This window comes from Saccoglossus kowalevskii, chromosome 6, assembly GCF_978046115.1.
Source record: "Saccoglossus kowalevskii chromosome 6, keSacKowa6.1, whole genome shotgun sequence".
NCBI classification, from domain to species: Eukaryota; Metazoa; Hemichordata; class Enteropneusta; family Harrimaniidae; genus Saccoglossus; species Saccoglossus kowalevskii.
This window is the reverse complement of record NC_140646.1, coordinates 23,729,036-23,753,334: the sequence shown is the minus strand read 5'-3', so window position 1 is coordinate 23,753,334 and position 24,299 is coordinate 23,729,036. Positions and strand designations below refer to the sequence as shown.

The 24,299-nt window shown below is 36.9% G+C and overlaps 2 protein-coding genes across 2 annotated transcripts; one reads left to right on the top strand and one right to left on the bottom strand.

Moving 5' to 3' along the window:
• Positions 1–1,033: 1,033 nt before the first annotated feature.
• On the bottom strand, positions 1,034–13,845 carry LOC102806049 (acyloxyacyl hydrolase-like). Its single transcript, XM_078009546.1, has 19 exons — positions 13,734–13,845; positions 11,763–11,858; positions 10,767–10,827; positions 8,247–8,412; positions 7,938–8,008; positions 7,725–7,785; positions 7,489–7,559; positions 6,980–7,028; positions 6,432–6,575; positions 6,036–6,105; positions 5,898–5,928; positions 5,569–5,651; positions 4,177–4,216; positions 3,661–3,735; positions 3,235–3,310; positions 2,656–2,871; positions 2,350–2,446; positions 1,947–2,023; positions 1,034–1,521 (listed from the first exon to the last, which is right to left on the bottom strand). The coding sequence occupies exons 1-19, from the start codon at positions 13,843–13,845 to the stop codon at positions 1,393–1,395; spliced, it is 1,725 nt and encodes a 574-aa protein (XP_077865672.1). The 3' UTR covers positions 1,034–1,392.
• A 711-nt stretch (positions 13,846–14,556) lies between these two features.
• Positions 14,557–24,055, top strand: LOC100377025 (transmembrane protein 143-like). The gene is made up of 6 exons (XM_002735060.4): positions 14,557–14,648; positions 15,739–16,023; positions 16,640–16,834; positions 19,533–20,187; positions 21,127–21,421; positions 23,073–24,055. The coding sequence occupies exons 1-6, from the start codon at positions 14,574–14,576 to the stop codon at positions 23,110–23,112; spliced, it is 1,545 nt and encodes a 514-aa protein (XP_002735106.2). The 5' UTR covers positions 14,557–14,573; the 3' UTR covers positions 23,113–24,055.
• The last annotated feature ends 244 nt before the right edge of the window (positions 24,056–24,299 follow it).

Genomic DNA, 24,299 nt, shown 5'->3' with positions numbered 1-24,299 from the left:
CGGGCCATAAATCAATATTGTTGACAGGAAGGGGCTCTAAATTCAAATAGTATCTTCTTGCATTTTCACCCCACAATTTCCCTTATTATCCCTCGTTATTTGTTTTCCAAACTCAACATTATATTCCTATGCATGGTGCGGGGCCGTGATGCTCAATAATGTAATACATTATCGCGAATAATCTGTGGCAATGACGTCATAAAATTCGCTGGTATTGACAATGCTATAATATAATAATATATAAACAAAGACATACATTGGCTAAATGTTGCGTCCCACTTCACTTCAACTGCAATTGTTGTATTCTTTATTTAGTTTTCATCAAACACATCCTTTACTCAATCATCGTGATTCTTTAAAGGGTCTGGAATTGTCAGATAAAGAAATTCTAACTTCGCTTGTTATACCAAGATTACAGCGAGTCTCAGAAGTATTGGGGCAGCCAATTTGCAAACTTGCTAGCGAAATGGCTAACTGCTTGGGTTGAAATGAACAACGCAATGTACCATTACTGTCTCAAACTATTTGTTTGATATATTTTTATACAAAACCAGTATATCAATGACAATAACAAACCCAATAGATGTACTTATCATATATTTGATGTAAGAAAGTGAAATCTTGATTTGATCTGTGTCTGCTACTAAGTTGTATGCATTCACTGTATACTCGTATATAATGGTAATTTGCATTGATGACGTAATGCTTCGATATGCATAAATGTCACAGACTGAGAGGAGGCTCACGGGACCAGCTCCTGTTTTGTTTCCGTTTGGACTTATAGTGATTCAAAAGTGAATAAAAATAATGCTTTTATGACTAATTTTAAAGCCGTTTCAATAAATTGGCAAAAACTGGACATTGAACAATTGATATTATTATTAATCACAGATGCTCGATGTGAAAACGTCTGGGGTCAGGATTGTATTTGGAAGAGAGATTAGTTCACTGCTCATGTGTTACGGGCGATATTTCGATCAGTAAACAAAATGATTTTTTAAGAGTATGAGTGATTGAATCAATGCACTTTGGATAGTATGTGTATTATCGTATTTTATTTTGACGTGATGGACGAATATATACACGGTGTTCACATTATTAGAATATACAAGGAATATTACAGCAATACATGTGGGAAGAAACAAAAATGAAATGAACTAAAAAAAAATACATAGTGAACAATATCGTTGTCCTAAGTAACTATTAAAAATAGCTAGACGTTTTGATCAATTATCCTTTTTTGGCGCACCGGTTGATTGCTCAGCCTGTAAAACAAATATAACAGCTAATTCAAAAAAAAAAAAAATTGGTAATTGTAAAATTAAGGTCACTTGAAAAATAGTCACTGGCTGCTGAAAGCATTATAATTAACGACAACCGCGCGTTTAATATTCAATGACCGCCTTGGTCTCCAAATAGTTGTCTTATTTGTTCATTATGTGGGTTTTCTTTTCCAAGTACTTCCGGGAAATTCTGCATCAGGTGAGTCCAAGTATATGCTGCTGTTAACGCTTGCGAAATCTGCATAGTATAATAAAATAACAATTGAGTTGTATAATGTAATGTAGTGTACCGTTTGCATTAGCAATTATTAAGTCTGTTGGGTCAGCCAAATTGCGTTCCCAGTCGGCCGTAGAGTCGTCGGGTAATGGCTTGAATCATGCATTTTTCAAGTGGGCATGTTATGTTATATTTCAGAAGTTGTCGCAGATGAACGCTACGGTCGAAAAAGTAATATTAATGACAACGACAAACTTATTCTTAGTATAACCACATCGCTTCATCTGGTCTACGACATTCCTTCGAAAAGTCGAAAACTTTTTGACGACATTAGGTGTGAATCAGATATGATCCGAGTGCTGCTGAAAAGCTGGCAATAGTTTCCTCAACTTATAGACGACCTGGTAATTTAATAAAATACCGTGCACGAAATATATATTGCATACCTGTGAGGGGTGGAACCCGTCCACTGGTTCGATCAAGTCCCATGGTTTCCCACCTTGGGCGACCCATTCGTCGATTACTGTGATGAAATAAAATGCATATCCATTGGATTAAGCAAATTGCTCAGTGGATTGTTTGAGATAAATATGAGATTGAAAAAGGATATAACTAAGACAAACCATAACAAAGAGGGTCACTGACTTTTTTCCGCTAAAGTTGCTATGGATGACACTTGATAAGTGGTCAGCAAAGACATTTCCGAGGTAAAGTATAAAATATTTTTCTTTATCAATCTAAAAAAATGTAAGTGTTGGGTCATGTATTGCATAGGATAAAAAATTGCACGGCTTTTAATTAACCACCCAACCCCAAAGTCGTTGCGTGTACAAACCGCGAGCAATTTACCTGTGTGCAAGGCAAAGTCCATATAATGTATTTTGTAGTTTTTATAAGTTCTCGTTGATGCCAGATCTTGCAAAACTTTACTCAGAGCTGCCGCCCTCTAGTGTCAAAACCGGACATGAAAAACAAAAGTACAAGTAATTAATTTACAAGTAATATGCACGCTTTCGTTAACCGCAGACTATCTGGTATTGCGAAGAGAAAACAAGAAAACATATCAAAACATTATATAAAAACGAAGACGAACGCGTGACTCGTATTCTTGAAACTGTCATGGTTGAAAGGTCTATTCTTATTGGTCGTTCTCACCTCTGACGTGAAATTACGCAGCGTCTCATTGGACGACATCCAGCCATTACATGGCGAGACTTGTAAACACATCAGGTAGGCATATAAGTCAGCATAGGTGACGTCACCACGCAATTCGCCCAGGGGGTGGTATCTACTGTTCATGTATTTCCACAGGACTCTCCCATCAGCCAATCCGGTCATTATAAGAGCGCTCCCAGCTGGCAATACGGTGTCCTAAATGTACAATTGACAATGCGGTCCAAGTAAGTAACGACAACGATGCAGTTATAAATGTTGATCTTAAGAAATTGTTTACTAATTTGCCGTCAATCAGAAAATGGCGTTGAGAAATAGTTGGAAAATAGACAGCTGTGGAAGGAGCCATTTTTTTGTAATTGAGGAATGAATATCTGTTCTATGAAAATCCGCGATTTTAGAAAAATTTATATTGGTTTTCTTGAACAGCATGGTAATGTATAGACATGCATATATTATTACTTACGATCCCCTTCCACAAAAACGGTATCGCAGATGACACCTTTTACGTTATAGCATAACAAAGTGCCCCCCCATCCCCATCAATGTCAGGTTACTTACCAGGTAAGCTAATGTGTCGATGACATTGGCTTTCATGACTTCGGGCGTTGTCATGTGCTCTATGGTGTCCGGGTGACTACATATAAAAATAAAATTTATAAAGCTAGTGACAAAAATCGGCGATGTCGCGATTATTGACAGAAATACTCCCTGGAATTGAGCGACCTTACAAACTAAATCAACTACCAGACCGTAAATTACTTTTTGTCAATACATTCACCGAATTATCACTAATTACACGACAGGGTTAATAATTTGTCCAACAGAGTAAACATGTACTGCGTGTTTTACTCCAATCGACGCCACACGGCATCAATTTGACCAAATATTAGAAAGGTTTAATCAAATTAAACTGTTGTAAGTGTGATATTACAATGTGATATACAAAGATATATAACCCGAATTATCACGTGATCAGACACTTACCCGTTACATACGTCATTTCCGATCAACGAATAAAAAAGAATCATTGGATAATCCGATGTTTGATTACGAGATAAACTGTAAGATTGAAAGATATCATGATGTAATACGTGTGTATACTGTCGAGTTATGTTTGAAAATGGGGCTAATGGCAAATGTCGTGTAATTGTAGTTGATATCACGAATGCTGAAATTGAAAACTAGTATACCGGCTATTTTTTGAATATTTTATAACTTCTGGTGATGATCGCGGGGAACAGAACTCAGCAACACAACACTCGGTAGAAAATAACAATTTTAGTTCAAGTAATACTTGTTTTTTTTCAGATGTAGTATTTCTAGTAGAATAAGTAAAGTCGCACGCATCGCAGAATTTAACGAAATATTCACAAACCTTTTTGCATTGTCATTAGTATTACCAGAATCCCCGCCTGTCAAAAGTTTGGATAAATTGAAATTTTATGATTATTGGGTTTTATCGGTTTATACATTGTTCTTAATGTATTTGGGTGAACTGACCTTCTGGAAAGAGTACTGTTGGCACTGCTAGCCCGAGCCCCTAGAAGTGAGCAATATTAGCACCGTTGGAATGGTAGTGTGATGGTTATTGTGTTGTCATGGATACACGTTGAAGTCAGCAAATACGACATCGGACGCCTGAATATTACCATGAAATGACGCGTATATTGCACTGGTATGCAGTGTTTATTGTTTTGATAAATTGATACTTGTCTGAGAAGCTTGTTTTTTGTGGATCCAATAATTATTCAATACAAAGCAGCGTATAATGATATAGAAGAGCAAAACAGCAACATGTTCCAGACAGTGAGGTTGACATTTATCAGAAAAGCAGCAGCGTGAAAATAATAACTAATATGTTATGGACCCCGTGACTTTTCATGCACGTGATTCATTCATCACTTAACAAATTATGGTTTACAATGATTATTTTTCAGTTTATTCGTTCAATATTGCAAGGCGATGCACATATCAGGTTAATATCGTACACAAAACGTTCTTCTTTTTCACAAAATGGAAAATTTGACTACGCATTCGCTCGTGCACTCCGATTTAGTGGTACGTACAATTAAATAAAAACAGTGTGCACATTCGTACAGTACACCATTTCATAGACTGGCCCAGCTGTGGTGATTTTTTTCAGTTACAAAAATTGGAAAAAAATAGTTTTGCGAAAGGTGGGGTGAATACGCGAAACCACCACAGACTGGCCTTATTTGCAGCGAATCTGTTGCTACTATTTATTCATGATATGCAGTGACATCACTGAACGGATACAGAAAAGGAGTGGGGGCGTGCACGCTGCATAAACATTGTGGGTCTTCTGTGCAGATCGCGCTTCACTGTAACCCAGGCGAGATAAAGCTACACGCAGGCTACTTCTCTCCATTAGAATAATTTGTACGGAACGTTATAAATAGTAATTCGTTTGTTATGATTGATGATCGGGAAACTTGAAGAAAAGTGAAGTCTTCGCGTACAAAGGTTAACTAGATATAGTTTAAAGGTCAAATTACTCTGATTGGATAACGTTCTTGCCTGTCATTCTGCTCATTAACATAAACACGAGAAGGAAAACACATTATAGTTCCTGCTTTCACCACAGAGGGCGCGGCAAAAACGTCCAGTCTGGGAGATTTCGCGGTTACATGGGATTTCGTGTTAACACCTCCATTTCGCTATTTTTTTTTATTTGATTTTAAGTTTAAAAAGAAATAAATCACCAGCTGCAGACTGTGCCAGTCTAACCAATTCATTAAACAAATAAAACATAACTCAATATGCCTCTGAACATAGACACACAAATTGCCGCCCCCAACAATATTGATAAATCCATAAAAACTCGGAATATATTTTTATTTTTAGCAAATATCTCATCGTTATAATTCTTACCGTTAACAGCTATGTTCTGATAATCCCGGTGGTTGCACAGATTTCGCTGACGTAATCGCAAATACGCGGAATCAGTCCACCCACTGGAAAGAAATAGAATTTGGTTTGGTTTGCTGGGTCAAAGGTTGATGGGAAGTAAATCTATACAAAACATTTGTATAGGAAACCCCGGGGCTTTGCAGAATTTCATGTTGTCCGATCCACTCCTAGCAACCCTAAATGCATGCAATCTCTAGAGCTCTAACGGCCTGGAAAAAATCAGACGGTGTGTACATCACCTAATTGGAGTAACCCCGTCCAATTCCGGAAAAAACAAAATACATACTCACTGGACTGTTGGCCAGGTCAAATTCTGATAACCTGCAGAGATAAAACTATACTTCTTTACTCCGTACTCGATATTACGAAAACAACCAATCACAGTCATTGAACAACGCCCTCTAGCGTTATATTTGCTGTTGACTCACCGGTAGTTCCTGACATGGACGGCCAATCCAGCTCATTGCCGGCTACAAATGTGATATTTGCGAACATGTCCTGGAATTTGAAATATATTGTAGTGATAACAAAAAAACATGGCAATAATCACAGAAACGATAACTTGGAAGTGATATTATATGTACATTTATAGCCAGGGCGACAACTATCAGTTTTCGGTCGACAACAATCTGTCGTGGAAACGAGTTGGAGGTTTGAACTCATAGAACGTATATCTTATTTTGATATCGTAATACTTTTTAAGTTCTAGCAACAATAGGCTTCTAGTCAGCGTGTGCATTCCAAAACATAGTGCGGGCCGATCTTTTTTTTTCACGATGTCTAAATATGAATACTGTTACATTGTTAATAATATATCCACTTACTAAGCCCATGACGGTTGGAGTAACCCATTCAGCAGGAATATGGAAGTGTGCACCGGCTGAATCTCCCAAAAGACCTACGCCCATTGGTTTGGAGTCACCGCAGAATAATTGTTCATATGGTTTCCCACTGACAGGATCGACACCCTACATGTATGAATATAAGTATTATGCGAAGTAAGTTAGGTAGTAATATAAATTTGCTATGTGTGGGGCATGTAATTAGTTTGAAGTAAAACATGACATCATTGACTTAAGACTTGTGCTGGGATCCGTGATTGGGTCTGTTGAATCACAATACAGGCATATGACTATGATTGTTGCCGCGTGGAAGATGGACTTCCAAGCAATATATAACCACATGGTAAATATCGGGAATATAAAACGGTATAATATAAAGCAGTTTTAAAAAAAACAATGCTTCAATGAAATATAGAATCAATGTGGCCAGAGATTTTGGAGAAGTACATAGTATTATGTGGATAAGCATATACACGCTATACATGTGTTAATCATGCAATTAGTTTATGCGTATTGCGCGTTTAACTTACATAAATGCCGTTACAATTGGAGTCTTCATATCTATCCCAGTCAACTGGTCTGCGTAAAAAGAACAGAATTTCAGTCTACAATATTTTACGTTTATTGGAAACACACCACGTGTAATAATATATTGTATATTTTTGGGGGGAGAGTTGACACGGTGAACTGGTGTTCTACTGGATCGATAGTCTGAGTAGTAAATCTTTATCAATTTCTTGTTATTCTCTTCCTTTACTACTCAGACTCTTCTATTACGCCAGTAATCTGTAGTAGTTTCGTTTACAGTTACATGTTTTCGGCGCGCACGGTCAAAGGTTCGTGCTAAAATTTTCAGAATTTCTGCATTTTTTAAAAATCGAACATGTCCTTATGAATTCGTGACGTAATAGACGTTTAGAGGGCTCTCCAGCGACGAAAAATACAACTAGCTATGAACAATGTCAGATTTGATGACGTACGATTATCATGTGACATTTGACTTTGTGAATCGAGGTGAGTGGGTGGAAATCTGCTTTACCTTGCACCGGGGTGTACTGCAGCACGACTGTCATCGCAATCTTTACCGCGCCACGATGAACCTCGGAGACTCTAGAACGTGGAATAATGTACCAGTGAAACAATATAAGATCAGTGTAGATATCGCACAGAAGGCGAAATATTGCAAGTAGTCATCTTTGGTTAAACGATTTTGTCACTTTGTCACTCGTTTAATCGACATATATTCCGAATATTACGCATATGCATGTTACTTACGTCTATTATACTGAATCCGTCTTTGTCGATATCCAGCACTGGTTCGTGATTATTTAGCTTACTGCGTACAGAATAAAAACCGATTAAACAAGTTATAGATAGGCGTATAATATTTAACATATTTTATTGATTATTTTCAATTGTCTTATTATTTCTATGCGCATAAAGAACGAGTGACGAGCGCCACCAAGCTATGTAAAGATTAAGACTCACCCTTCAATCATTTCACATATTTGTTTCAATCCGGGTAACATGTTACAAATGTCAGAGTTCACCAATAGTTCCTGTAAAACAAGGATAACAAAGAATAAATATTTCATGATGTCCAGCATTCTATGAGCTAACAATTCGGTAATAAAATAAATCTCTAGAAATTAAAAAAAGAAACTAAATATTTAAATGTTGTTGGTAATCTGAATAATCAGAGTTGACGGTGGTGGCGTTTTCCGTGGGAGCTGAGAACAGCGCCACCCCATGGTTGGATTTGAGAGAGAGAGAGAGAGAGAGAAAGTGGTACGGTACCCTTAGGTTACTGGTATATTTCATCGCTCGGAGTTTGCTTCGTTTGATGCCGGCTTCCAGTCCCCCTCGGGGTTGGGGATACAGTTTACACGGTGGGTTTGGCGGGTCTGTTGTGCAGAATGTCAGTGCGTGGCAAACAGCATCAGGACTTTCGCCATTTGCCAATCTGCGATTGAAAAAAAAATCACCGGATAATTATTAGACACCAACTTGAGTGTTTCAATTCTGGGACTAAGAGCGTGGGTGTAGAATGGAGGTGTGAGGTAATACATTTTGTATATAACGAACACTTTCACAAACGCAAAATTATGTTGGGGATATTTTCACGCTCAATAGGGCGCTATACATATTTGATGATGGTCAATCTTGGTGAGGTAAGGGTATCTAATCTAAATATTCCCCTCTCGAAGATCGACATTTTTACATTGAGTATAAAAACAGAAATTCAAAATCAAATCGTTCGATTTTTGCGGTAGACGTTTGGCCCGCGCCTTTCACACAACACGCGAGATCTCGCACTGAACGGGAATTCATTAATTCAAAGTGTCAGCCGGTTTAATGTGGAAGTGTTGCTTACACCCCTTTCACCCCTTGATTACACGAAGAACTGCAGTCAGATGTTGATAAGTCGTTACTATTGGTCAGGCAGTTTGTTTTGAAATTTACTTCATCTGTTCAAAATGTTGGCAACAACCCGGTAATTATCAAAGGCGTGATTGACAGGTCAACAACAACAAAATTAAAATGTAGCAAGGCTTGTTCATTTCGATAGACACCATGGCGGCTCAGTACAAATAAACTGATTGGCCAATATCTTTAACATTATTGCTAATTTGCATAACAGAACAAATATTCCCAGTTCGTTCCCACACATGCGGAAGGTAGGTTGCGCGTTGTGCCATACAAATTAAAGATGATGGAAATTCACAAGCCGGAGATGTTAATCAAAGTACATTATATGTACTATGGAAGTGTACGAATCACCCCAATTTACATCACTGAAACTCGGTTACAGCAGATGTCTTTCGAAGATTTTGTTGGGCTAATCACCAGAGAAATCAAATACCTCGGTCGGATGGGAGCAACACGCAATCAAGTACTCGATGATGAAACCCAAAAGCTGGGTTTACCACGGAATGACCGATTTAAACTTCTACTCACTGACAACATAGTGCGCTCAAAAAGTGGGACACTGAAATTACAAATACACGCGGTGGACGGGAAATCCCCAGCGATAAAGTCCTCTGGGACCAAAGAATACGTAGACACCGACAACGACACTTCGATGTCGCGAAAGCGTAGACTTGACTTTGTCACCGATAATTCCAACAGGGTAACACCCGTAAAAATTCCGACGTACAAAGCCCCATCGTTACAGGATCGGGAGAATAAATTAACTGACAAGTTGGACACACTTTCACAAGTAAAGATCTCGGTTGAACGCGAATTGACTGACCTAAAGTCACCACCCCCGCCGCTACTCCCGTTAGCTTTACCGGGATTAAACGTTGTCGAAGCAACGTGTGCACATTGCCACCATAGAGGACACAAGGAAGCAGGAAATCGAAAAAAGCAGTGTGTGTATATGAAGCTTGTCCAGGCTACATGTATTGTGGACGACTTGACAAGCACCACGTTTCCCAGGAAGAATGCTACCAGTTGCGATGTATCGCTTCACAATAGTGTGATCTGTTTATTTCGAAACACCGCTCTGTCGACCGATCTCGGAATTTTATTTATTTATTAACACACAACATCCCCCGGAGGGGATGAAAAGGGTTACAAATCAGATATTAGTAAAAGAAAAATAACTACACAAAAAGTAAGGGAACAAAAAAGCATTAAAAAAAGATAAAAATTTGTATACAATGAATGTGTTACTGGCTTAGTTTATGTAGGTGCTGCTGTCTTGTATTAAAACAGTTTTTTTAAATATTGAATAAGACATTGCTCCCAAATAAATCTGAACTACCCTCTCTCTTATTACAGCGGGTTTTTCCACCCCTTGCTTATCCATTGCAACGACCTATAATAGTTGCCTCGATACTGACATGAAACTCAACTGACGGAAGTTTTAAATTTTAGTAGCGTCGCCATGGTGTCTATCGAAATGAACAAGCCTTGCTACATTTTAATTTTGTTGTTGTTGACCTGTCAATCACGCCTTTGATAATCACCGGGTTGTTGCCAACATTTTGAACAGATGAAGTAAATTTCAAAACAAACTGCCTGACCAATTGTAACGACTTATCAACATCTGACTGCAGTTCTTCGTGTAATTAAGGGGTGAAAGGGGTGTAACACTCGCATGGATTACTTTAATACTTTGAGCAAAATTTTGTTAACTTGTAAAATTGTAGTTACCGATTTTGCTCACCATTATCTCCCCCATGGACATCTATTCTATCACAAACACTACGATAAAGGTTTCCCGTTTTCGACATTGCGAAATTCTTTCGTTTTGGGGAGAAATAAAGTATTATAATATTGAAGTCGCATTTGGAAACACAGTATACTTACAGATCTACTATAATGGGTCCTGCTACATAGATGAATTCTTTACACACTGTGTTGTACTGATCTGAAAATATAAACTAGGGTGACAACAACGTTTCGAGTAATACTACCAGAAATTCATATATTTAGCCTACACAAAATTATAAATAGGTGATTTTCCGTACAATTGCGAGATCTCGCGAGATGCATGAAAGACGCGCGTCGAACGTCTGCCGCAAAAATCGAACGATTTGATTTTGAACGAAAATTTCTTTATTTCGTAGCTTACATTGACCGGCCGATCTTCGACAGAGGAATATTGCTTCCGAATACCCTCACTTAATCGAAATTGTCTATCATCAAATGTGGACAGCACATTATTAAGCATGGAAATGTCCCCCGAAATACTTTCGCGTTTGTCGAATCCCACGCGATGTTTGACGCGACTACGACGTTATGACCTTTGTTTGTCCTGTTTTTTACGTTCGATTTCACGCATAACGCGTGATTCTCGCAGTGAACGGAAAATGGTCTATTAGTAAAAGTTTACTATCCTGAACATGGTTTGTGATATTATTTATCCTCTAAAAAGTCCGAATATATGTACTTTATTCCTCGACACAATGTACTCACACCTGTATACCTCGATGACTCTAATCTTAGAATTTTACCATAAGCATGTCTGTCTAGAATAGTGGGTTACTGATACTCTACGGCAATCTATATTCTGCTTCAAAAACCGTATAGTTACAACAGTGATGTTGAAATTACATTGTTCCAAACAATATCTAAGTTTGCAAATATAATAACGCGTTTTATTTATTCCTGGGCCGATCGGGTCTGTAGTGCAAGTGCTATATTTGTATGATCTTGTAACATTCCTACAGTTAATGTCTTACTGTTTGAATTCTCCCGTATTTTCCGTATAGACACGTTCATAACACTACGCGCATGCGTAAACGGCGCACCGCTATAATTTGACTTATAGGTCGTGAAGTACTGACAGTTGACGAGCCTTACCTGGAAGATACCCACACAGTCTTTGCATAGCCTGGTCGATACTCTCTGAATATACCAATGACAACTGATCTATTAAACTCACTATTATTGTACAAGCTGTAAACAAAACGTTTATTTATATTAATAATCTAGAAAAAGAATGTGCGGACTCATTGTGGCAATCCTTTCTGGAATATATGTATTATAAATATAAATTAAGTTGTGAATGCTATAAAAATGGAAGTAAAATTGAAATTTGATTGGAAAGTAAAAACTATTTTAAAATTACAATGAAAATATATTTTTTTAAAGATTTTAATTGAAATGTCAATGAAATGAATATAATAGGACGAATTTAAAATGAAAGGAAAAGTTCGAATTAAACTAATTTCAATTTTAAATGAAAACGAAAGTTACAAGAGAAATCTCTAAATTTGCGTCATTTTTTTTGTAAATGCTACGGTCGCCTCCGCCTCGGCTGCCGCACATGGCACAGTAATTGAATGTACACATCTGAGAAAAGAGGAAGCATTCAACTTGTCCGTTTATTTAAAGAACCTAATGACTATTTTGGTTTTCCTTCACGAATGAACCTCGAGAAGCCCGTACAGAAGTCGCCTCATACTACTGGGCCAACAAACTCACTACTATCTCCGCAATAAAGGACAATACAAACCAAAGGTCAACTGAGGGAACATGTGATGTTACACCGTTATCTCACGTTATCTTACGTCCTTACTCCACACTGTTTTGTGTATAGGTCACACTGGCACAATAATAACAACTGACTGAGAAAATCCTCGACAAACATCCTTGAACATTTGACTAACGTTTCACATTTTTATTTTTGTACGTATATATTTTTGTGTGACCAATTTCATTAGACAGCGACAAAAAATACGTAGATGAATTAAAAAAAAACACATCATAAAGAATACTCCATTGGAATTAGTCCTGTCTGACAAGTACATGGGTTTACATAGTATGGTCCACCAACCTGCGCAATTGTTGCCGCCGTTAACTCCCTTTCGCAGTGAGTCTGCTGATCCGGAGCGTAACGTCGACAGATGTAAACCATTAAAACACGACTACAGCACAATTAAGATTCATGGTTTTTCAGTGTACGACAGTCAGAGACATTGTTAGCACGACGAGTTTATTGGAATGTCACGTGTCCTTTAAGGCTATGTTGTGACATATTGTGTAGAATTACGGAATTGAAAGTCACCGTAACAGCTACCGTGACGTCATAGCAAGGAACGGGCATTTGTTCTGTTCTATTATATTGGAGAAATAAGAAGCTACGTAAAACGAGACCACGAGTTTCAGTCGAACGCAATCATTTATTCGCAGAAAGATGCTCAACCAAATTGTATCTCTGGTAATTATAATCTACCCCCCTAAATATTGGCCCACTCTAACGTATGTACCCATAATCTTGTCAAACCTCTGCCACCGTGACGTAACATGCAATTGAATCTACTACAAGAATAAACCAGGAAGTAAGAAGAATGCACTGGACTATAATTGTCACGTATTTTCCTTTTTCTTTATTCTGAGCAATTATCATGCGTTTTATGTAAAAACATTTCAGATGGAAGTTTAAGTTTACGATGACCACTGTCTCCGATCACCAGCATCAAGGTCGCAATCTACTAGTATATTGTGTTATATACCGGTAGGTTTCGAGGCAGGGCAGTTGATGGTACGGCAACATTCTTTCTAAAGCTACCCGTGCAAATTGCCAAATAAGCAAAATGTCACTTACTCGGGAAATTATCTAATCAAGCAGACACAGCGTAACTCACGTGAGAGACAGTCGTGGTCCTCAAAAATGAACGTACATAATAGATATATTTGTATACCCTCCGAATATTCACTATATCGTGCCTGACATCAATTATATACCCCCTTCCACGCACACATGTTCACAGCTATTAGTTGATAGTACGGACGGTATAAGTCGGACAAGCCAGGGTTCGAAGCACTCACCTGCACAATCTGTCCCTCCATTCACGTCTTTCAGCGAACGATTCGTCGATTTGTAAAAAGCCGCTACAGAGTTTGACAGAAGCAATACAAATACTAAAAATTTGAAGTCCATTTTAAGTACGTTTTTCAAAATGTGTATAGTTAGAAGGAAAGTTTGAAAGTTTCCGAGATGATACAGGTAATTGTTTATGATGTATTAGACACTGCGCTCTACCGTGAACCGCCTCATGCATAATTTGTGTTGTTACAAATACCGTGACGAATCGACCTATATCACTGATAAGATCATTCCGTGGATAGAGAGAGTTCAAAGTTCAACAATATATGTCGGTCGTCGTGTTGTCTCATAGTTGTCTTAGTACTTTGAAAAAAAAAAGTCTTGAAAAATATATACAGTTACATGTACTACGGTAGTAAACAATATATGGGAAAGTATGGTTATCAAACGATAACGGCAAACCCGTTTTTATATCTTTTTTTTTCAATTATATTTACGGTGAGGTTTTTTAAAATATGACCGTTACTTTTTTGTAGTTTTTAATTAAATGGGAAAATCGCATGTATATGTTTTTCAGAAAAAAATGGGATGTTTGGTTGCTGTAACTAATCAAATCAAATATAACCACACTTTCACTAAATTAATATCATAGATGACTATTTATATATTTATTCATCCATTAAAAATTATTTTTTTAAGTTGGAAAATCCAGATCGTCATCAGTGATTATGATTTTACTTCCTGTCGTCTGCAACTTTAGGGGAAAAAGTTTTGTTTCTGCCCAGGTACCCACAATTCATTGTTGTGACACAGTCACGTGTCTGTCGTTCTGTATAATCAAAATGGCGGCCTGCAGCAGGATTTTACAGGAAGGTAGTAGGATTTCCCGTATGTTTAGGTGTAACTCGGCTTTAAAGGTATGTTTTATTGTGGGAATTAGTGTTGTACAGCGTAGTCTTTACTGTTTTCATATAGAACAAATTGAATGCCACTTGCTTTCGCAGTATCTTCGTTGCCGGCAGCTGAAAGCTCAGCCTCTCAGGTGACAGACGACACACGTCGACTGACTTTCAGTGCTTGAACATTTTTAAAAGTTAGCTACATTATCCCGGTATATTATGATGTAAACCTCAGATTCCATTATTTGTCTCAGTGTAAACACTGATCATTTACGGTTGCCCTGTGTACCTAGGTAATCAGCCCGGTCGAATTGACGTGAACTGTCGAGCGTCCTCTGATTAAAATGATATCTTTCCTCAAGCCACCAGTAACTAATTCCTACAGTCCAGGACTATGGAGCTTCAAACCAGTCTATTTCTTTCGCCTGAAAAATGAATAGAAATGTGCTGTCGCTCTCACGGCCATTTAATAAGTGTTCAATATTTAGTTTGTTTTCGTTCATTTCCAAATAATATGCGGTGATTTGACTAGTGTCTAATGGCTACTCTCACAGAAAAATGGGAAGATACAATATTGATCTGATCCCCCAAAAATGCAACAATGCAGATCGAAGATGAGACACACTTCCTTCTAAAGTGCAAATACTGCAAAAAAGAGTGAGATGACTTCTTTGACAAGCACAACATACTCCAGGACAATTGCTCTGACTATGAAAATTTGATAAACATACTAAAACTAAAATATTAAAAAAAATAAGTAAATTTATTCACTAGTGTTTTATTATAAGGGAAGACAGCTTTAAAAAAAGATTACCAGCTGCCTCATAACAAAGAAACAGTATTTTTATTATAAATGTATTTTATAATTTTTTTTTTTAACTGTGATGTATTGTATTAGTTTTAGTTATATTTGTAACTTTTTTTTTTCTTGTCATAATTTTATATATATTACCTGTATTGTATTGATCAATATCCCATTGTGGATACAATGTCAATAAAGTTATTATCACGTGTTGCACTATTCTTCCTTTGTTGCATGATTTGATTGCCCTATATACATTGTACCGTTTATTTTTTTTTCTTACTTACATGTATTTTAATATATTAGTTGAGGATAACACACTGGGGAAGAGTTAGTGCATCGTACAGTACTTCCCCGCAACCAACCACTCCCAGTGAACCTGTACCTACAGTGGAACCATCCATTGAGCTCCCAGGTGAGGATGAGCACAGGGAGAGATTTATACCTATATCAAGACGATCCCTAATGAGAAATCTGCTTCAGGAAGAAAAGTTCTTCACAGAAGATGAGAAGAAAAAGTTTGAGGAATTTGCAGTTTCTCTTGATACTGCTATAACGAACCATTACCATAGTATACTAGTAGAGTTAAAGGTAAATCCTCCTCCCCTATGTTCTCATTCACTCCTCTCTATACTCACTCAGTCCCCTCTTCCCTCGCATATACTTTGATATTATCACATGCTAATGTCTTTTAATTTTATAATGCATATATATCTGAAAATAATTTCAAATTTCACTAAAATAAAATTTTTATCATTACCCTTGGTATTAGTTCAATGATTTTGAGGTCAGAATTAGTTTAATTAATAATTTAGTTACATGACCTGGAAGCTCCTTCATCAATGATACAGAAAAGATCACAGAAGCTAGCACACTGTTATTATCATTGTCTTGTTACTATCATTGTACTACGCAGAAACTGTGCTCTGTTGGTGGATTTATTTCAGAATAAGTGACCATGTGTGTATTATAGATTTTTAATGTTATTAGCTGAAGCTTTCTCAGTATATTCATAATAGAATAAACCACTCTGGTGTTCTGGACTGTTCATCGTACATCCACATCACATTATAAACTGGGAAGAGAAAAAATACATAACAAAATGATCTGGTGTTTATGATTAATATCTTTATTTGTGAAAATAAAAAAAAAATACACAAAGTGTTAAAAAAAAATCATATATTGATTTATTCCATCCATTTGCCAGGCTTTATTTGATCCCATCAATCCGGATAAAGACACGATAGCCACCAGGAAGTGGTTAAGGAGAGAGAAATTGGATAATGAATTCTGGTTGCTACAGAAACTAGCTTTAGTGATGCAGAAAGCCAACTTCCATGAGTTACCCAAACAGGTAGTGGAACAAGCACTGGACGAACACACCGCTGAGGAAGGAGTCAAGGTGGGTACCCATTGAGTACTGACTCCAACTGCACTGTACTCCTGTTCTACGTAAATGTATTTGTATCTTTTTCCAGTTGTTACCTGTTAGTGATACACAAGTGTAGAAAAATTCTAAAGGTTGTTATACAAAGAAGATATCCAGCGACATTTTTATTGAAAAATGGATTATTAAATAATTGTATGTTTTAAGGGAATTTACGAATGTCACATGACCCCAGTATAAAATGTTCATTGTTACTGAATTGTTGTAAGTCCTCGTTTGGACAAAGTTCAAAAACGGGACTTATAATTCGGTCTCCGTCCGCCTGTGTGTCCGTGCTTCCGTTCGGAGTCATATCTCAGAATCCCTTGGACCGATTCCGTTCATTCTTTGCATGTGCCTAGTAATTTATGTGGGACATATGCACATGCAGTGGTTTAGCGATTCGTTTCAAAATGACCGACTGGCAGCCATCTTGTTTTTTTAAAATGTTGTATTTTGGACATGCTTTGTCAGTTTTCATTCAAACTTGGTACATAGATTAGACATGTTAGGATACATGTCCATGACGATTTATTTCGCAATTGGATCAAAGATGGCAGGCATCTTGTTTTTGTTTTTTTATCCGATATCTTGGACGTGCTCTGTCAGTTTTCATTCAAATTTGGCACATGTACATGTACTTTATACATGTTAGGATGCATGTCCATGACAATTTGTTTCAAAATCTGGTCAAGGATGGCCGAGTGACAGCCATCTGACTTTTTGACATTATTACTATATTTCCACAATTTATGTACCATTTTCATTCGTATTTGGCACATACATCATACATATCAGTGTGTTTCATAATCAGATCAAAGATGGCCGAATAACGGCTGTTTTTATTTTTGGCCATATACTACTACTACACGGAACACGTGTTTTGATGTAAATAAACAATGTGTTGTAGATGCCACTTGGAACTCAAGTTTCAAAGACACGCTCGCGCCTATTGTTTTACGTGTGAATCGGCGGGATTAGTGGGCTAACGCTTGTAACGGCTCTCCGTGAAGCGCGATACTATACTGTTGATAGCTTCGAGATACATTGCGTTCAGTGCTGTGATCTATTTTTTAACGTTTCCAGAACATATTCAATACCGTATACAAATATTTTTTACCATAGTTGATTCGTAACTTCTTTCTTTTTAAGGAGAGTAAGTTTCGTTGTATACAATATGTTGATGCTCGACGTTTTCTTGAGTGAAATTATGTCTTTTTCACCTTTTGTAATAGAGGGACTGTGCCGTGACTTGTTAAACTGACTCGTTTTTTCTGTTCCTCTCATTAACGGTACATTCTTGACAACATGACAACATTTGTGTTTTTGGTAGATTTGAAATGCATTTAGCACAATGGTCATGTTGAATATACGATTTTGATGATTGTTCGTTCAAAAAATGACACTTATTTTTAAGAAGTAAACGGCGTCGTTAAAAACAAAATGGCCGATCCCAGTTACGATGTTGTACACATTTTACTTCGGTAATTTTTTTTTCTGCTTATTTTGTTTTTCAGGCATATTAATTGCAACAACTATGTATATCGGCAACACAATCAATTGAAATACTGTTTAATGTCACAAGATGTATGATTTTTGGGTCTTGGTTTTGCACGTCATTGTATTCACGACGGCGCCATTTTGGATCACATCATTCTCTCAGTCGTATAATTGTAATGCTAGGTTCTGTTACGATTACAAGGGAATGGATGTGATTCTCCAATTCCATTTTTATTTGGTGATTAAAGAAACTACTTCTGAAACTAATGGGGTGGTTTAATTCTGTTTGGGATGTAATAAAGAGTTTACGTTCAGACAGCAGTTGTGGAGTTTTGACAGCCGTGTAGGCGTGGCAATCATGCCTCGTAAAAGGTTTCTCCGGTATGTTTTCGGCACTGGTTGAACTACATGGTTTATTTTTATGCACTTCATGGATTTCTTCCTCAATGACGTCTTTTAAAACAAAATCCCAATCAATGTTGTCATCGTTGAACTCGACAAAATCGCCGTAAGCCTTCCACATGGTAATGTTGTGATCCGTGTGCTGGTAATGACGCATGCGCAGTGACCCAAATCGCTAAGTATCATGGTAACTTCCAGTGGGTTAATGATATGCACGACTACATCAATGGGAGTTTATTTTCGGGATAACTTGGCGTAAGGTGTCAACGATTTATTTGCCCGTTACGAGGGTTAGTACAATAGAATAATAAGCGTTTCCAGACTGGTGATAGAAGGACTGTGATATGACGAGCACAAAGAGAACTTTCAAAAATTGTGTCATTTTCAATGACTTGTTACTGATAAGATTCAAAAAAAAAATTGCCCTTTGGAAAAAGCAGTTACTCTATTCTGGTATGTACGAATGAAGTAAATTAACCTGATAGTTTGTAACAGTATTGAAGTTGTGAGGAAATGCAATAGGTTATTACACAATTCCAAATTACAGTGCATTGTTGGGTAGTTATGTCAGGTTGGACGAGTTGGCACACTTTGTGATTGGCGGAGTTGTGTTCAATTCAGTCAAAACTATCCAACAATACACTATGATTTGGAATTGCAATATTTTCTATGCTATCTGGATCATCATTACAATATTAAACATTTCTGCAAATGCCTTGTTTCACTTAAATTGTATGCATTATAAGCATAAATCATCCTTTTTTTTTGTCAGGTGAGCGTTGATCCTAACTCGTATGACGTCTTAAGGTACTGGGCTTTAGGACGTGAAACGCCAATTGTTCGTTACACAATGTCTCAGAAATTACAGCGCAAGTTCACTGGATTATTTGCTAAGGAAACAGGAGATACGAAGCCTATGGACTACTACAAGCGTGTGGTTGTTGCCGTGCGGCCAAAAACAGAAGAGAAACTTCTGTTGAAGATGTTTAAAGAAGTTCCCATCAAAGCTTTGGAACAGTTGCTACCAGATGGCAAAATTAAAATGACAGTACTTGATAAGTATATTCTGAGCACCTCAATTGGTCTTGGTGCTTTAGCTTTGTTAGTGAAGGCTGTGACTTTCATGGCACACATGCAAGTCCAGTGGACTCTCCTGGTTGTCTCCATAACAGGAATTGTCGGTATTCAGGCTTGGACTGGTTATAAAAACAGACACAATAGATATCTAGCGCAGTTGTCACGAATGTTGTATTTTAAGAATGTTGCCAATAACCGTGGACTATTAACTTTGCTAGTGGATCGCGCGGAGGATGAACTGTTCAAGGAGACTATTTTAACTTATTCCTTCCTGCTTGCACAAAGACCGCCATCTCACCTGGAACAAGGAGCTAAAGATGGACCATCTGTGGTCTATCCAGTTAAATCAGGTCAGTACTTTTGTTGTGTGGAAAATGCCCATCATAAAATTAAATTATGATGTAGTCTTCCGTCATTTTTAATATACAGCCTTTTGTGAATGTCTGTCATTGTAATGCTTTTAACAATCACTGGCCATGGCTGTGGATTTAACTTTTTTGGAAAATTCTTGTGCATTTTAATTGGCTTGTTGGAATTTCTTAAATTTTTCTAACATGCCAAAAATGTACAAAAATGCATTATTGTTCTAGTGATTTACATACAAATTCTGTACTCATTTTGGTTGTCAAAGATCAATATGTATGCTGGGGATAAATTTATTGATTCTCTCTGACCCACTGTATTCAGAAAAAAGGAATTTTTTGGGTTACTTTTCACAGTACTTTGTAGGTATAGATAGTGTCAAAACTTGAGCTAACTTTATTATAAAACAACTTACCAGGTTCATCAAAGATGGAGGTTTTCAGAACCCACTTGATATAATCATCTTTCAGTCACACACACTAGCACTTACAGTAGAACTAAACTCAGAAATATTTGTAAGTTTTATCATGGTATCAATTTTGTTATTTTCACACAAATGGAAACTTGCTGGGAAGAAAATAATGAATTATTGGGCTTGAACGTAGAGGACACGCGCATTTTCAAGGCAAAATTCAATACTGGTAAAATAGGGCACAAAGACTATGGATGCCTCCATGATGTTCCAAGTTCTGTACTTGTGTTTGATTTAGTTTAGTTATTTCGGTAGTTGTGAATGAAATAATTTTACCTGAGAATAAGTACGACATTGCCAGGCAATGGAATACCCTTATGGGCATATCTAGATCTTCATTGCAATATAAAAACTACCGGGTACATGTATTCTGTAATATACAAGGAGCATTAATTATTCTGCTGATTTTCTCTAGATGTAGTGTTTACAAATATTTTTTTTTATCACATTTCAGGTGGCATAACGTCATCTATGCTTGAACAGAAGGTGGAAGATTGGGTGTATGAGAAAACCAATGAGAATGTAGAATTTGATTCTGATGAACCAGTCAAGCTTTTAGAAAGCTATGGAATTTTAACGGATAGTGATTCGCTGCTAACTGTTCATCCATTAGATGCTGCTCTACGTAATTTACCAACACGGCCTACTTCACTAGTCACAAATGTGGAGGAATTCGACCTAGAACTGGAAGAAGGATACGAGAGAGAATACTATGAACGAGAAAGTGTTTACAAATCATCTGAAAAAAGGTGGAAAATGTTTGGCTGGTTTAAATAATTCTAGAAATGTAATATAATAATTATTTTCATATGATTACTGTTCGCTCCTGTATCTCCACTCGCAGAAGTCCCCTGATAATTTTTGGAATCTAATTAAAATCTAATGTGGTAGCTTCTTCTACTTTTAATTTTGATCTCTGGTGTACTACAGCTAACCAAAATAATATGCAAATCAGATTCAGGCTGGTTTGCTCTGACATGATTTGTCAACAAATTCAAGCGTTTCTTACTAGAAAGCAGTGTAGATTCGAAATGCACTTTCTGATTGGTTGCTCGTCCCACAAGACCTGAATGTACACTGGTGATTGGCAACTACCTTTAAAAATCAGACTGCCTTGTAATTATCAAAGATGAATATTTTCACTTCTGCAATATCATATGTGTCAGAAGTTTATAGGAATAAACTAAATCAACATGACACTTGTATAATTTAACTGCTTTGTAGCAGCAGGTGCTACATTCCCACCATTATCATAATTTCACTACGGAAACATTAACACACACACACACACACACACACATACATATATATATATATATATATATATTATATATATAGCCTTACGTCTGCCTGTTGCAATACTGATGGTATTGTTTTGACAATAATATAACTCTGATAGTTGCCACTTACAAAAATCAAGTCGTGCAGCACTGACAATACATCACTATTTGACCCTTCATGCATTTGAGTAAGTAAAATAACTTTATTAATCTGCTGTGTCCTGTAGTATTACCATATGTTTTGTTTCATTGAATCAAAACTTATGGATAGGTTCTGTTTGGATTTTGGTGTACATTGTGTGTCATTGCTTTATAATAAAAGTACATACAGTGAGTGTTATAATGACTGACTTGCACCCTGCATGGCGAATGCTCTCGCCAACTCATGATTTTTTGTTCACACCATTTGCTGCTAGCAGTTTAATACCTTACTACTTTGCAGCAGGTATGTTTTATTTTTTGTTTGTGTTCATTAAACATTAACTCTGCTGTTATCACGTTCACACTTTGACATTTCTCTTCTCATAGTTTTGTAACATACTGAGCTGAAAAATTATACTTTGAAATTTCAAGATGTGTTTTCAAAGCCTGATAGAACCAAGGACAAAGGGGCTTTATAACAATGTACCCAATCCCACTCCTTCGGCTATACTTTCTGTATACACCAACAAACCTTGCGTGGTTGGTTTCAGTATTATTGGGCATAAGATGCAATAGAATGTTAATGACTTTTAATTTTGACAACCATATAATCAGAGTTAAGGCCAAGCTGCTTGACATTATTTTGGAAGCCTTAGAAAACTGGTTGTTACTTCTGATGTTCCGTAATATTAGATTAGGCCAGCAAATGCATGTTACAATGTATGTTAAATTTGGTGCTTGTAGTTGTTTCATGGTGTTGGTTTGGTCTTACTCCAGCATTTTTCTACCTTGAAGGCATTTATGTACTCCTTTTCTATAAAGGGTATTTTGTTCTTTTACAATTTTGTTGAATATAATGCCCAAAGTCATGCTTTTAGCATATTTTTGAAGGGCCTTTCACATTCTTGTCTAATATCCCACATCTATGCTGCATTTAGACTTGTAATCATTCTTTATATCTCCTTTCACTATCTTTCAGGTTTGCCATTCAGAATAAACTTATCAAAGAATACGAGTAAATATTATGGTTTGAATACAACGCTGGAGACACCACCAGACATGCAGTGGTGTACTGTCTACCAGTTGTTGAAGTCTGAACCAACACTGTATGTGTTAGGTAGTGTTAGATGTGGACCAGTTTATTTTTCAATGGAATTCATAGATAACTTGGCCACTGTACTCCAGTACAAAACTATGCATTCATCTTGGCTTCATGATTAGAGGCACACAGCTCGTTAGTGGAATGTCACCTCATGACTTTGACAGACTTTAATGCAGAATTGCTTCTAATGCAGTAAACAGTGGGTTCACACATGTGCACATTCATTCTATGGACAACATCAACAGAAAGTGCTAGAAGTAATCCAATTCAGTTAGATCCATGTGTCTAATATGTTGATCTTAAACAATTCATTGACCTCAATATCATTAACAAGGACATGATAACTGTATTTGCATATTATTTTAATATCCACGACCCAAACCACATATTACATCCACCTCGTGATATGTATACATTACTCCATAAGTATACAGGAGTTGAAAAACAAACCGTTCCATAGTGTTTTGTTTTTTTTAAGGATTGAACCAAACGATTTGCGTATCTATTGTAGCGAGGCATGAGCTCAGCTAATAATTGGTAGCAGTATATTGTAAAACTTTGCATTTACTGCATGTCGGTATAGAACTACGGTACTTGTGTTCATTGAGTAATGAATGTGCAAACATTAATCACTAGCCATAATACCGCCAAGCATTCTCACAAGTGTACTTTATACTTTTTATAAAGAATGGATTAATGTAATAATCTTGAACTCTGAAATTGTGTGAATATATACTGCTCATGGACGCAGGTGTTTAGTGATGCAACTGAAATATTTCAATAATTTGTAAATAAACTTGTGTACTTAACACACGTGTTGCTGCATTTGAATTTATTAAATAAAATTATTAGTCAAAAAATAGTTGTGTTGTTTTACCTATTCATGTGGGTTCTATAAACTAGAATTGACAAGCGACCTGGTGTTCATAATAGCTCCACTGTCGTACAAGAACATTGTGGTAAGTCAAGGAGAGAAACGCACACCAATATGTGAAAATGTGTTTGGTTCTGGCTGTTGAGAACACGTCAACTTTATCAAACATTGTACACTTCAAATATCGAAGCAATCAGGTTGATAGTGTTAAAGAAGAAGTTAAAATTTTT

Excerpts from the sequence above, each read along its gene's own strand:
- LOC102806049 (XM_078009546.1), bottom strand. The coding sequence starts at position 13,845 with ATGGACTTCAAATTTTTAGTATTTGTATTGCTTCTGTCAAACTCTGTA. Across the intron at positions 7,029-7,488 it reads GCAGTACACCCCGGTGCAAG|ACCAGTTGACTGGGATAGAT; the intron begins GTAAAGCAGATT and ends CTTTTTACGCAG. Across the intron at positions 3,311-3,660 it reads GGAAATGACGTATGTAACGG|TCACCCGGACACCATAGAGC; the intron begins GTAAGTGTCTGA and ends TTTTATATGTAG.
- LOC100377025 (XM_002735060.4), top strand. The coding sequence starts at position 14,574 with ATGGCGGCCTGCAGCAGGATTTTACAGGAAGGTAGTAGGATTTCCCGT. Across the intron at positions 14,649-15,738 it reads GGTGTAACTCGGCTTTAAAG|TTGAGGATAACACACTGGGG; the intron begins GTATGTTTTATT and ends TTAATATATTAG. Across the intron at positions 20,188-21,126 it reads GGTCTATCCAGTTAAATCAG|GTGGCATAACGTCATCTATG; the intron begins GTCAGTACTTTT and ends ATCACATTTCAG.